Source organism: Lemur catta, chromosome 2 (genome assembly GCF_020740605.2).
Source record: "Lemur catta isolate mLemCat1 chromosome 2, mLemCat1.pri, whole genome shotgun sequence".
Taxonomy (NCBI): Eukaryota; Metazoa; Chordata; class Mammalia; order Primates; family Lemuridae; genus Lemur; species Lemur catta.
This window is the reverse complement of record NC_059129.1, coordinates 23,248,053-23,262,436: the sequence shown is the minus strand read 5'-3', so window position 1 is coordinate 23,262,436 and position 14,384 is coordinate 23,248,053. Positions and strand designations below refer to the sequence as shown.

General features: G+C 40.3%; 1 protein-coding gene across 2 annotated transcripts; it reads left to right on the top strand.

Annotated features, from left to right (window-relative positions):
• Positions 1 to 34: 34 nt before the first annotated feature.
• Positions 35 to 13,957, top strand: ZDHHC4 (zinc finger DHHC-type palmitoyltransferase 4). Of its 2 annotated transcripts, XM_045541297.1 has the most exons (8): positions 35 to 80; positions 548 to 959; positions 1,305 to 1,429; positions 2,197 to 2,270; positions 2,684 to 2,862; positions 5,120 to 5,245; positions 7,205 to 7,449; positions 13,603 to 13,957. In XM_045541297.1, exons 3-8 carry the CDS (start codon positions 1,313 to 1,315, stop codon positions 13,891 to 13,893), a joined length of 1,032 nt encoding a protein of 343 aa, XP_045397253.1. In that variant the 5' UTR covers positions 35 to 80; positions 548 to 959; positions 1,305 to 1,312; the 3' UTR covers positions 13,894 to 13,957. The 2 variants fall into 2 exon arrangements, with proteins under 2 accessions (XP_045397253.1, XP_045397252.1); XM_045541296.1 differs by lacking the exon at positions 35 to 80 and having other exon boundaries at positions 341 to 959.
• The last annotated feature ends 427 nt before the right edge of the window (positions 13,958 to 14,384 follow it).

Sequence of the window (14,384 nt, the reverse complement as noted above, 5' to 3'; positions counted from 1 at the left end):
CGTCACGGGCTCGCAGGAAGTCTACCGGAGCGCCCGAGAGGTGGCGGAGCCGTCTGGCTGGCTGTGGGCTGAGGCTGGCGGTAAGGCCACCTCCGCGGAGCTTTCTGACACCTCCCTGGCTGTCCAGGGCCGCCCGTCTTCCTGTCTGGCCCTCCCTTCCCCCTTGTGTGTGGGGCGGGGCTGTAGTCCTGCCTTCCCGCCACCCGAAGCCCGGGCGCCAGGTGTCTCCTCTGAGCCTGCTGCACCCTGCATCCCTCTACCCGGAGTCCGGCTCCCGGGAAAAGTTCTGGACAGACCCATCCGCCGGGAGCCTCGGGTGGGAAGTAGCCTTGGGGAGGTCGTCTGGTCTCCCGCGTCCACGCCTCAGGGATACGGATAGACCCAAGGCTACCGGCTACCAATTAGTTGTTTTTCCCAAAGTCTTAAAACCTGTTCACACTGCGGGGGCGCAGCATCCTCTGATTCCAAATCATTTTCCACAGTGTATTCGCTGCTGACTCCTACTCTGTCTTAATACGTTAGTGTTGAATTGCTCTGTGTCTTGCAGCCAGATCCAGCTTCTTGGAGGACCCATGTCTCCAGCTTTGGGTGCTACCTGTTGTGCCAGGCGCACACTGCTGCCCAAGAGGAGCTGCTTTTTGAATTCTCTGAATGTTGGGAGGAGGAATGCCAGAGCTGCCGGCTGAAAATTATCTAACCAAGAGAAATATGTAGGCTGGGAACACTGAACCTCCTTTGTTGGAATTCCAGGCCAGAATCCTATCTGCTAAGGCAAAAAGTAACCAATTCCAATATCTGAACACTGTGTTAACTCTGGTCCCCGAGGGTGATCCGTGATGGTTGTGCCGTCTGTGCTGGAGGGATGCTTCTTAGGACAGGATGCCTGATCCTGGGTTCAGAACCCCTGACTGCCCCTGATTGAAGCTTCTTTGGATGGTATCGTCGGCAGATTCTTTTGGGTACGTTCTGTATCTATATCTATGTGGATATTTAAGGAAGTACAAGAATGATTTCTTGCTGGGGGGAAGGAAGGTAGATGCATTTTCTTCCTCACTTTACTTTGGACTTGCAGGTAGGAGAAGTCCCAAAGGCAGACCCCACAGTATTAGATTCAAAAACTTCATCTTGAAGGAGGGATCTTCCATCTGGGAGGCCCCACTAAGGAGCAGTAGGGCTCTGTGGTGTGTGCTTGAGGACTGATGGATTCTGTTGTGGGACCCATTTTGAGAGTTGATGTCTGAGCATATGTGCCATGAAATAAATCCCTCAGTAGCAGATAGTCAACTCTTTTTGTTCATTTGTAGCCCCCAGGATGGACTTTCTGGTTCTCTTCTTGTTTTACCTGGCTTTAGTGCTGATTGGTGGTGTTATGATCTGCATCTGCTCAAAAACCCATCGCTTGAAAGACCCGGTCAGGAGAGGAGCACAGGTAACAGTGATCCTGGGGTTCCACTGGATTTTGAATATTGTGCTAGTCTAGGAGATGCACTGGTTTCCCAATGAGACAAAAAAAAGCGGTGCCATTTAACTTCATTGGTTCATTTATTCTTTCATTTATGGCAATTGTGGTATATTCCAAAGTCTCTCTGTTTTTGTTACTGCTGAAGGTAATCTTGTGATGTTGCTTTGGGATAGCATTCTCAAGGTTGGCTGTTTTCCTCTGGATTTGATGCCTGTAATTGGGCATGGATGTGAACAGGGTCCACGGGGGGGTGGGGGTGGGGGGGCAGCTTGATGAGTGGAACTGGAGGATGCATGGGTGGAAAGCTCATCATCAGGCTGTCCACTCTCCTTCAGGGATCAAAGTGTGCAAAACTGGGGCAAGCAGCCCATGGGATGGGGTTGACTTGGGAGGGAACTGGGCTGATGCCTAGTGATCTGGAGGTGGACTCTGGAACCTGGGCAGGGGAAGGAGGGCCCTTCACATCAGCATTCCCTGACCCATCCCCTCTGCTCACCTCCCTTTCCCTGAAGACCCTGACAGGTGTCTTTATTAGGGTCAGAGTGGAAATGGATGAGTAGGCATCAAAGGAAGGCCATTAGGAGAAAGTCTTTCTCTACTCTGTCTTAAATCAATTCTTTGCTCATACACAGAAACAAAACTTAGTATCACTTATATTGCTGGCTGTATGTGGAGCATCTAATGTGTTTGGGAGTGGGAGGAATGAGAAATGAAATTGAGTCTTTTTGTTTCAGATATTTTCGTATATAATTCCAGAATGTCTTCAGAGAGCCATGGGGAGATTGCTTCATTACCTCTTCCATTCAAGGTATTTATTTACATTTCAGAGTTTAAATGTCACCCTCTCTTCTGTTTCTGATTATTGATTGTTGCCGCCCTCTAGCTTCAGGAAGCTACTTGTGGTTTCCAGCATGGTGACAAAAAGGATGCTGGAAAGGATCAAGAGTCCTGGGTTCAGAGCCTCTACTCATAATTAATTTGCCTTTTGTCTCTGGGGTTTTGACGTGTCTACTTTTAAATAGAGATATGTAAAGAGTGGGAAGATATTGACATGTATTTCTGTAAAATATATGCGAGATGTTTCACATGTTTTTTTATTTAATTCTTACTATTTTCTCAAGCCCAAAGGAAGTAGTTGACCTTTGGTTGTTTTCCTTAGTATTGTATGATTTCTTCATGGAGAAGTCCCTATGAGCAAGCCATATGCCTATTTTCTTTCAGAAACCACACCTTCATTATCTTGCACTTGGTCTTGCAAGGGATGGTTTATGGTGAATACACTTGGGAAATATTTGGCTACTGTCAAGAGCTGGAGTTCTCCGTGTATTACCTTCTTCTTCCTTATCTGCTGCTGATCGTAAACCTGTTTTTCTTCACTCTAACTTGCGTCACCAATCCTGGTAAGTTGAGTCTCTTATTATACATATAGACTGGTGACAGTTCCATTGTCGTATATAATACATAGTGCTGCAAACAAAGAGCGGTCCCCCTAATGCAAAAGATTTGATATGAAGTGTTTTCATTATCTTTCAGTTTTCTAATTTTCTTCTTCTTTGATTCATGGATCATTTAGAACTGTTTAAAATTTTCCGATATACTTTTTTTTAGTTTACCTTTTTGATGCTTTCACTTAATTGTGTTATATGTAGAGATTGTGTATGATACCGTTTCCTTTTAGAATTTTATTGGCTAGGTATGCCTGTAATCCTAGCACTCTGGGAGGCCAAGGAGGGAGGATTGCTTGACCTCAGGAGTTTGAGACTAGCCTGAGCAAGAGCAAGACCCTGTTTCTACTAAAAATAGAAAAAAAAAATTAGATGGGCAACTGAAAAAAAACAAATAGCTGGTCATGGTGGCGTGTACCTGTAGTCCCGGCTTCTCGGCAGGCTGAGGCAGGAGGATTGCCTGAGCCCAGGAGTTTGAGGTTGCTGTGAGCTAGGCTGACACCATGGCACTCTACTAGGCCAGGCAAAAGAGCGAGACTCTGTCTCAAAAACAAAAACAAAACAAAACAAAACAAAAATTTATTGATACTTGAATTATGCCAAGGCATGTGGTCACTTTTTGTAAATGATCGTGTGTCCTGGGAGAGAGTGGGTATTTTCTAGTTCTTGGGTATAGTGAATCATATAAGTCCATTACCTCAGGTTAATAAATTATGTTGAGATCTTTTATATCCATGCTAATTTTTTGTTTTATCAATTAATGAGAGCTGGATTTTTTTTTTATCTCATTCTGATGGTAGACTTGCCAGAGTGCTCCTTGTAGGTAGTCCATTTTTTGTCACGTATTTTGAAACTATTTACATACATATGTATTCTTATTAAATACATTCAAGTTTAGAATTAGTATTATTTCTTCCTGGTAAATTAAATCTTTTTTCAAAATACAGTTATCCTTCAGTATCTTTGGAGGATTGTTTCCAGGACCCCCCAAGGATATAAAAATCTGTGGATGCTCCGGTCCCTAACATAAAATGGCATAGTATTTGCATATAACCTGCACATGTCCTCCCATAAACATTTTTAAACATTTTTTAAATTTTTAATGATTATGGATATATAATAGTTGTATGTCTATAGGATATATGTGATGTTTTGGTACAGGCATACAATGTGGATTAGTCAAATCAGGGTAATTGGGGTATCTATTACCTCAGGCATTTATCATTTCTTTGTGTTAGGAACATTCCAATTCCAGTCTTTTAGTTATTATCAAGTATACCCTAACTTATTGGTGATTATAGTCACTTTGTTGTGCTGTCAACTGCCGTATACTTTAAATCATCTCTAGATTACTTATCATACCTAATACAATGTAAATGCCATATGAATAGTTGTTACACTGTATTTTTATTTGTATTATTTTCAATTGTTGTATTATGTTTTGTTTTGTTTAAATATTTTCTGTCTGCAGTCGGTTGAAACTGCAGATGCAGATCCCAGGATACGGAGGGCTGACTGTATAGTGTGCCCCTTCATCACTATCAGTGTCTTTGTTTTCAAGTCTTTTCTGTCTGAATTTAATATTATAATATTACAAGGTCTTTCTTTTGATTTGTATCTGGTATTTTTTTCTGTCCTTTTAAATTTTTCTGTCCTTGAAGCACCAAATGTTTATCAACTGATGAATGGGTGAATAAAATGTGTTATTTTCATTCAATGGAATATTATTCAACCATAAAAAGGAATGAAGTATACATTCATGTGACAACACGGATGAACCTTGAAAACATTATGCTGAGTGAAAGAAGCCAGACACAAAAGGCCACATATTATATGATTCCATTGAAATGGAATGTCCAGAAAAGGCAAATCCATAGGGATAGAAGGTAGAATTGTGGTTTCCAGGGCCTGGAGGCATTAGAGAGAAATGGGGAGTGACTGCTAACAGATTTCATTTTGGGGTGATGAAAATGTTCTAAAATTGATTGTAGTGGTAGTTGCACAGCTCTGAATATACTAAAAACCATTGAATTATATACTTCAAATGAGTGAATTGGGTCTGTGAATTATATCTCAATAAAGCAATTATAAAAAATGTATTGCTTTAAATATTAAATATAGCAATTTTAGTTGTGTTGTATCAGGGATAGGTTTTGTGAACACCCAGTCCACCATATTGTTTGAAACTGACCTATGTCCTTACTTTTTTCAGCCATTATAACAAAAGCAAATGAATTATTATTTCTTCAAATGTATGAATTTGATGAAGTGATGTTTCGAAAGAACATGAAGTGCTCTACTTGTGATTTAAGGAAACCAGCTCGATCTAAGCACTGCAGTAAGTATGGTTCTCATGGCTCCAGTGGCACACTACACGGTGATATGTGGGCTTTGTTTATAAGGGAATGTTTCATGAGTCTAAGAGCAGAGCCAGTTGATGCCTAGACATGGGATGGCCACTACTTTTAGAGGCCAGGTAGTGGTTTCTTTCAGATGACTGAGGGTAAAGTCTGTGTTCTTTTTTTTTTTTAAGAGACAGGGTCTCAGGCCGGGCGCGGTGGCTCACGCCTGTAATCCTAGCACTCTGGGAGGCCGAGGCAGGTGGATCGCTCGAGGTCAGGAGTTTGAGACCAGCCTGAGCAAGAGTGAGACCCCGTCTCTACTAAAAACAGAAATAAATTATCTGGCCAACTAAAAATATATATACAAAAAATTAGTTGGGAATGGTGGCGCATGCCTGTAGTCCCAGCTACTCGGGAGGCTGAGGCAGTAGGATCGCTTAAGCCCAGGAGTTTGAGGTTGCTGTGAGCTAGGCTGATGCCACGGCACTCACTCTAGCCCGGGCAACACAGTGAGACTCTGTCTCAAAAAAAAAAAAAAAGAGAGAGACAGGGTCTCACTGTGTTGCCCAGGCTGGTCTCACATTCCTGGCCTCAAGTGATCCTCCTGCCTCAGCCCCTCAAATAGCTGGGATTACAGGTGCAAGCTCCCGTGCCTGGTTCAGTCTTGTGTTCTTATATAGTGGACAGCATTCAGCCTGAGCATAACAGCTCTTCCTTTTCCATGTGACCTTGGCATGTTGACCAAGAGATGTTTCTATGGGATGTTGTGTTTGTGGATTTCAGTCCTAGTAAAGCCTAGTCTTCTGGGGAGTGCCCAAGATTCTAGACAAGCGCTACCTAACAAAAATATAACGTGAGCCACTATGTAATTTTAAATTTTCTGGTGACAACATTATGAAAGTGAAAAGAAACAATTAATTCATTTTAATCAATATTTTATTTAACCTAACATACCTAAAATATGTAATCAGTGTAAAAAATTATCCGTGAGATAGAAATAGTTTATATTCTCTTTTTCATACTAAGTCTTTGGAATCTGGTGTGTATTTTACATTTACAGCACATCTTGATTTGGATGCTAAATTTTCATTGAAAATACTTGATCTATATTTCGATTTCATAATTTTTTTTTTTTTTTTGAGACAGGATTTTGCTTGTTGCCTGGGATAGAATGCAGTGTCATCATCATAGCTCACTGCAATCTCAAACTCCTGGGTTTAAGCAATCCTCCTTCCTCAGCTGGAACTACAGGTGTGTGCCACTACACCTGGCTAATTTTTTTTATTTTCTGTAGAGACAAGGTCTCGCTGTGTTGCCCAGGCTGGTCTCGAACTCCTGGCCTCAGGTGATCCTCTTGTTTTGGCTTCCCAAAGTGCTAGGATAATAGATGTAAGCCACCATGCCAGCCTAGATTTTATAAAATTTGTAGCTGAAAAAGAAGACTCACATATCCAAGTTATATTCAGACAGTCTTAAAAGTTTTCCAATAACTGAATTGAGTACCAAAAAAAAAAAATCATTTTCCTTTACTATCCACATCTACATTGACATAATGATTCATCTTTATCAGAAGAATTGACTTGACTTTAAAGCAGAAATATCAGTTTTAAAACTCTGTCCAAGTTAAGCAGTTTCACTAATTCTTGTCTCTCTTCAGTATTATTCACATTGAATTCAAAGAAATATTACAGAAATTGAAAACCAGCTGTAAGTCCGTCAATATTGACCAAGTGTTCTTTCAAATTTTTCTTGTAGCCATATTTCAAGTGCTCAGCACCCACATTTAGCTAATGGCTGCTGTGTTGGGCACTGTGGTTCTAAAAGTTCTAAAAGTGTCAACAGCTACCATTCCCCACTCATAGGGCCAATGGTCAGTTTGTAAAATTCTGAGTAGTTGTACACGGTGTCATTGTCTCATCAAGGACCAACCCAGCACCTCCCTCATTTCTTTGCAGGTGTGTGTAACTGGTGTGTGCACCGTTTTGACCATCACTGTGTTTGGGTGAACAATTGCATTGGGGCCTGGAACATTAGGTACTTCCTCATCTACCTCTTGACGTTGACTGCCTCGGCTGTCACCCTGGCCATTGTGTGCACAGCATTTTTGGTCCACTTGGTGGTGGTGTCAGATCTGTACGAGAAGTCTTACGTTGATGACCTTGGACACTTCCAGGCTATGGACACAGTCTTTCTTGTTCAGGTAAATTATGCTGTGGGCTGTAGGTTTCCGACTTCAGGTTTAAGAATTGGAAAAAGAACATCTGTTTGCCAGTAAAAACACGAAGCCATTCCATTCTTTAAAAAATTGATATAAAATTCATGGCTAGGCACATGGTGGGTCACACTTGTAATCTCAGCACTCTGGGAGGCCAAGGTGGGAGGATTGCTTGAGCTCAGGAGTTCGAGACCAGCCTGAGCAAGAGTGAGACCCCCATCTCTACAAAAAATAGAAAAATTAGCTGGGTGTGGTGGTGTGCACCTGTAGTCCCAGTTACTCCAGAGGCTGAGGCAGGAGGATCACTTGAGCCCAGGAATTTGAGGTTGCTGTGAGCTGTGATGATGCTACTCTAGCTGGGGCAAAAGAGTGAGACCCTGTCTCAAAAAAAAAAAAAAACCAAAGAGACATGATAACTATGTATTATGTATGATCCCTCAGAGCAAAAAGAAAAGATATAAAAGACATTATTGGCCAGGCATGGGTATGGTGGCTCACATCTATAATCCCAGCACTTTGGAAGGCTGAGGTGGAGGATTGCTTGAGGCCAGGAGTTCAAGAGCAGCCTGGCAACATCTCTACAAAAAACTTAAAAAAAAATTTTTTTAAATTGACGTAAAATTCAGATACCATAAAATCCACCCTTTTATTTATTTATTTATTTATTGAGGTAGAGTCTTGCTCTGTTGCCTGGGCTAGAGTGCTGTGGCATCAGCCTAGCTCACAGCAACCCCAAACTCCTGGGCTCAAGCGATTCTCCTGCCTCAGCCCAAACATTTCATCACCCCAAAAAGAAATACTCCCCATTCCCTCCTCCCCCAGACCCTGGCAACCACTAATCTACTTTCTGTCTGTATGGATTTGCCTTTTCTGGACATTTCATATAAGTGGAATCATACAATGTGCAGCCTTTTCCACTAGCTTCGTTCTTATAGCACGTTTTCAGGATTTGTCTGTGTTGCAGCATGAATCTGTATTTCGTTCCTTCCTCTGGCCGAATAGCATTCCATTGTGTGGACGTGCCACATTTTATTTATTCGTTCATCAGTAGATAGGCATTTGTGTGTTTCCAGTTTTTGACCGTTTTTGAATCACGTTGCTGTGAACATTTGGTGTACAAGTTTTTGTATGGACATATGTTTTTATTTCTCTTGAGTATGTACCTAGAATTGGAATTGCTGGGTCATATGGTAACTCTATTTGTAATCATTTGAGGAACTGCCAGACTGTCTTCCAAAGTGTCTGTGCCATTTTACTTTCCCACCACCCATGTATGAAGGTTCCAGTTTCTCCACATCTTTGCCAACCCTTTTTATTACCTATCTTTTTCATTATAGCTATCCTAATGGATGTGAAATGGTGTCTCATTGTGGTTTGATTTGTATTTCCCTAATGACTAATGATGTTGAGTATCTTTTCGTGTGCTTATTGGCCATTTGTATATCTTCTTTGGAGAAATGCCTATTCAAAACCTTTGCCCATTTAAAAAATTGTGCTGTAAGAGTTTCTTGTCTATTCTAGACAGTAGACCCTTTCAGCTATATGATTAGCAAATATTTTCTCCCATTCTGTAGGTTGTCTTTTCACTTTTTTGGTAGTTTTCTTTGCAACACAAGAACTTTTAATTTTGATAAATTAAATTTATCTATTTTTTTCTTTTGTTGCTTATGCTTTAATGTCATATTTAAGAAACTGTTGCCTAATCCAAGGTCATAAAGATTTATACCCTATGCTTTCTTCTAAGAGTCTTATGGATTTAGCTCTCACATTTAGGTGTTTGATCCATTTTGAGTTAAGTTTTATAAATGGTATAAGGTAGGGTTCCTACTTTATTCTTTAGTATATGTGGATATCCAGTTGTCCCAGCTCCATTTGTTGAAAAGACTATTCTTTCCCCTTGAATTATTTTGGCACCCTTATAAAAATTAATTTACTATAATGTAAGGGTTGAAGCCATTCTTTGAAAAAACTCACTTGATCACTAAAAGATTTCTACTTAATTTATGGGAAATAGCATATGAACAGGTTTTTTTTTTTAGGTAATTGTCCAATTCTTGAATTTTTTTTCCTTTTGTTTCAAAGAAAGTAATGTGCCACGAACAAGTGGGATGTAGTCCAGAATTGCAAGATTAGGAAATTATTTAATATTGTCCACCATATTGTTAAATGTAAGGAATGATGACATGGTTATTTTTCTAGATGCTGAAAAGAAGCCTTTCACAAAATTCAACACCCATTCATGCTAAAAGCACTCAAAAATAGGAATTGAAGGATATTTTCTTAACATGAAAAAACATGCATATACGCACTGTTTAGTTCTAAAGCCAGTATCTTTTTTTTAACTCTTGAAATAATTATGATTATAGATTTACAAGAGGTTACAAAGAAATAATATGCATTCCTAACCCTCCTCCTCCCATGCTAACCCTAGTGTGATACTAAAATCAAGAAAGTGACAATGGCATGGTCCATACAACTGATTCAGATTTCACCAGTTATGTGTGCACTTGTGTGTATGTGTGTGTAACTTTGTGTAGCCTTGTCACATGGACAACCTTGTACAACCACCACTACAATCAAGATGCTCAGCTATTCAGTGGGAGGCTGTCTTGTGAAAAAAAAGAAAAAGATGCTCAACTGTACCAGCACCACAAGACACTCTCCTGTTACCCCTTTATGGCCATACCCATCTCCTCCCCTGCATCCCTAACACCTGGTCACTGCTAACCCGATCTCCATCTCTATAATTATGTTATTTCACAAATGTTTCATAAATAAGAACCATATAGTATGTATCGTTTTGAGATTGGCTTTTCTCATTCAGCATAATTTCCTTGAGATCATCCAAGTTGTTGCATGTATCAGTAGTTCTTTGCTGTGTAGTATTCCATGGTATGGATATACCAGTTTGCTTAACCCATTCACCCTTTGAAGGACATTGGGTAGTGTCCAGTTTTTGGCTATTATGAACAAAACTGCTATGAACTTTTGTTTAGAAGTTTCTACATGAAAATAAGTCTTCAATGTATTAATAATTGTTGGGTTATATGATAACCCCCTTTTAGGTTTGGAAAAGGTTACCATAGTATTTTCCAGAGAAGTTGTGCTATTTTACATTTCCACTAGCAATGTGTGTGAGAGACCCAGTTTCTTTGCATCCTTGTTAGCTTTTAATGTTATCACTATTTTAAACTTCAGCCATCCTGACAGGTGTGTAGTGATACCTCATTGTTTTAACCTTGAGTGGTTTTTATTCTTAATTTTTTCTAATTATGGAAATTTCCAAACACACAGAGGAGTTAAAAGAATAACAAAAGTGACTACCCATATACTTCACTTAGATTAAACATTTAACATTTTAATCTGTTTTCTTTCTGTGTATGTGTATATGTTTTTCTTATTACTAGAAATAAGTTGGAGACATGTTACTTCACCCCTAAATACTTGCATGTGTATGCATTTTTAAAGAATATTTACATTCTATATCGCTACAATTCTATTATGCCACCTAGGAAAAATAATTCTATGTTTTATCTAGTCTGTATTGCATTTAAATTTCCCTATTGTTCCACATATATCTTTCATAGCTCTTTTAGCTCTCCGAACCAGAATCCACTGTATAGTTATGCCTTGCATTTGAATGTTATATCTTTTTAGTCTCTGTTAGTTTAAAACAATGCCTCCACTTTTTTTAATGGCATTTTTTGTAGCCTAGTTATCTTTTAGAATGTCCCATGTTATAGATGTGTCTGTTTCCTAATTGTGCCATCTAATTTTTCTCTGTTCCTTTATATTAGTGTAAACTGGAAGTTAGTTCTAGAGGCTTGATTAGATTTAGGTTAAATATTTTTGGCAAAAATACTTCCTAGGTAGCGATGTGTATTTCATAGTGTATTCCATCAGGTGGCACATAAGTGTTAGTGACACCGAGTTTGATCCATTAGTTAAGGTGGTGACCATCAGCTCTCCTTTGGTAAAGTACTTTTTCCCCTTTGGAATAGGTAATCTGTGTATATGGTTTTGTTTTTGTACTTAAGACTATTTCTTTAGGAGAGATTCCAAAGAATTATACATACTGGATCAAAGATTACCAACATACGACTTTTGATAGTAATATATATTATCAAATTGGTTTTTTAAAGCTTGTGCCTAGAGCAATGTAAAAGTATTAATTTCACCGTATCAGAGCAGGCATTACTGAGGCCTGGGGTGGGAAGGCTATTCTAGTTTGATAGGAAAGTATGGTGTGCCTTTTAAAAAAAAATCATTATTTCTTGGATTACTTTTGACTACTCTCCTTGTCAGTCATTTGTATAGTTTCTTTTGTGAGTTATGTCCTTTAACTGTTTACCTATCTGATATCAGAATAACTTTTGATTTGAGATCTTTATATAATAATAGTTAATCCTTTGTTTTATTTTCTGTTTGTGTATCTTTTGGACATTGGGTATGGGTTTTGGGGGGATGTTTTTTTTTTTTTGGTGTAAAAAGGTGTAGACATTCTTCACATCTGTTCCCTCTTTTCTTTGCAACTTCAGTTAGAAAGTCTCTCACATCTAGAGTTTTGGTAAATGTTAACTTCTCTTTTCTTTTGACTTTTAAAAATATTGAATTCTTTCTATTCTTCATTTTGCTTATTACAAAAGTAACATAAAAATTCAAGCCAGTCTAGAAGTAGTGTTTCAAATGAAAGGTGAGTTATCTCTTCCACCCAGTTCCACTTCCCAGAGGAAGCCACTTTTGTAGTTGATGGGTGTATTTCCAGGCTTTTTACCTGTGTTGATTCGTATGGCCACACACCATCACAGAGTCAGTTTTTTGTTGTTGTTGTTGTTATTTTTTTTTTTGAGACAGAGTCTCACTCTGTTGCCCGGGCTGGAGTGGGTGCCATGGCGTCAGCCTTGCTCACAGCAACCTCAAACTCCTGGGCTCAAGCAATCCTCCTGCCTCAGCCTCCCGAGTAGCTGGGACTACAGGCATGAGCCACCATGCCCGACTAATTTTTTTTTCTATATATGTTTTTAGCTGTCCATATCATTTCTTTCTATTTTTAGTAGAGACGGGGTCTCGCTCTTCCTCAGGCTGGTCTCGAACTCCTGAGCTCAAACAATCCGCCTGCCTCGGCCTCCCATAGTGCTGGGATTACAGGCGTGAGCCACCGCGCCCGGCCCCACAGAGTCAGTTTTGTTTTGTTTTCACACAAGACCACAGTGTGATCCTCGCATCTTGCCTTTCTCATTGATCAATATATTAAACCTTTTAAAAATCATTACATAGAAATTGACATCATTTTTTAAAAAAATTATTTAGGTAGAAGGAAGGTCTCTCTCTGTCACCCAGGCTAGAGTGCAGTGGCATCATCATAGCTCACTGCAACCTCAAACCCCTGGGCTCAAGCAATCCTCTTGCCTCAAACTCTTGGGTTGCTGGGACTACAGGCATTTGCTACCATGCCTGACTAATTATTCTATTTTTTGTAGACACAAGGTCTCATTCTTGCTCAGGCTGTTCTCAAACTCCTGGCCTCAAGCAACCCTCTCACCTCGGCCTCCCAAAGTGTTAGGATTACAGGCGTGAGCCACTGCACCCAGCCTTGACATCATTTTTAACGGTACTGGCTCCATGCGATTCCATAGTGTGACTATTCCGGAGCTTATTTTACTCTTAAGGATGGACATTTAACTTATTTCTTTTGGGAAGAGGGGCTGTTAAATCAAGGCTACAATGAATGTCCTTGTATGTATTTTTGTGGTTGTATTGTTTTAAGAGAGACATTGATCTGGACTTTAAAATCCATTGGGATTTTATTTTGATGAATGAACTAAGGTCTAAGTTTATTTGTTTATTTTATAAATAGCTAACTGGCATAGCCCCATTTCCTGAGTAACTTTTCCCTTTTCCCTCAATGTGAACACTTTATCCCATAGTGAACTCCTGTACATACTGGCGTTACTTCTGGGCTATTTGTCAATGCCGTTTATGGTTCTGATTTATGTTCAGTGGGTCATACTTGGACACAGGTAGGTGGGCTGAGGAGGCAGCTCTGGTGTGTATGGACAGGACCAGGGTTGGCGGGTGCTTACTCTTACCGATGTCACAGTCCAGCTACCTAACGTGCTGCTGCTTCTTTGTCCCCAGTACCTGTTCCTGAGCTTTCCAAGAATTGTCTTCATGCTGGGGTTTGTCGTGGTCCTGAGCTTCCTCCTCTGTGGCTACCTGTGCTTTGCTCTGTACCTGGCTGCCACCAACCAGACGACTAATGAGTGGTACAGAGGTCACTGGACCCGGTGCCAGCATTGCCCTCTTGTGGCCAGGGCACCATCAGCCACACCCCAAGCCTACCAGAACATTCACTCCCACAGCCTTTGGAGCAACCTTCGAGAGATCTTTCTACCTGCCTTTCTACATTATGAGAGAAAGAAGAAATAAGAATGGAAAGAGTGTTACTGCCTTTTAAATATAGAATACATTTATTTATACATTTGGATACTTATTTTCTAAGCATTGTTTGTTTTGGTTTTTGCTTTGTGTTTGTAAATCAGCTTTCAGTGGGTAAGGAATGGAAAGTGCCTAATCTGTGCCGGGTGCCGTGGTAGATAGCCCCCTTGCTTTCCCTCTGTTCCACCCAAGCATCTCTGAAGTCCTGGTGTCAAGGGGATGAAGAGGTGACTTCTCAAGAGGTTCCAGGTGACTCTGAAACCTTGGTCTCTCAGTCTAAACTCTGGGCTCCTGGACAGGAGGGGCCTTACAGCCATGTCCTTTGATGTGCAGCAGAGTCTCAGTGACTCAATTTCTTGCCCTTGGGCCTGGCTGTACTTTATTTTATGCCTGTCCCTATTCTCTGTCCCCTCTGCAGGGGATTTTCATCTCGGTAACCACACGCAAAGTCCTTACAGAGGCCTGCCTTGGAACCAGCATAG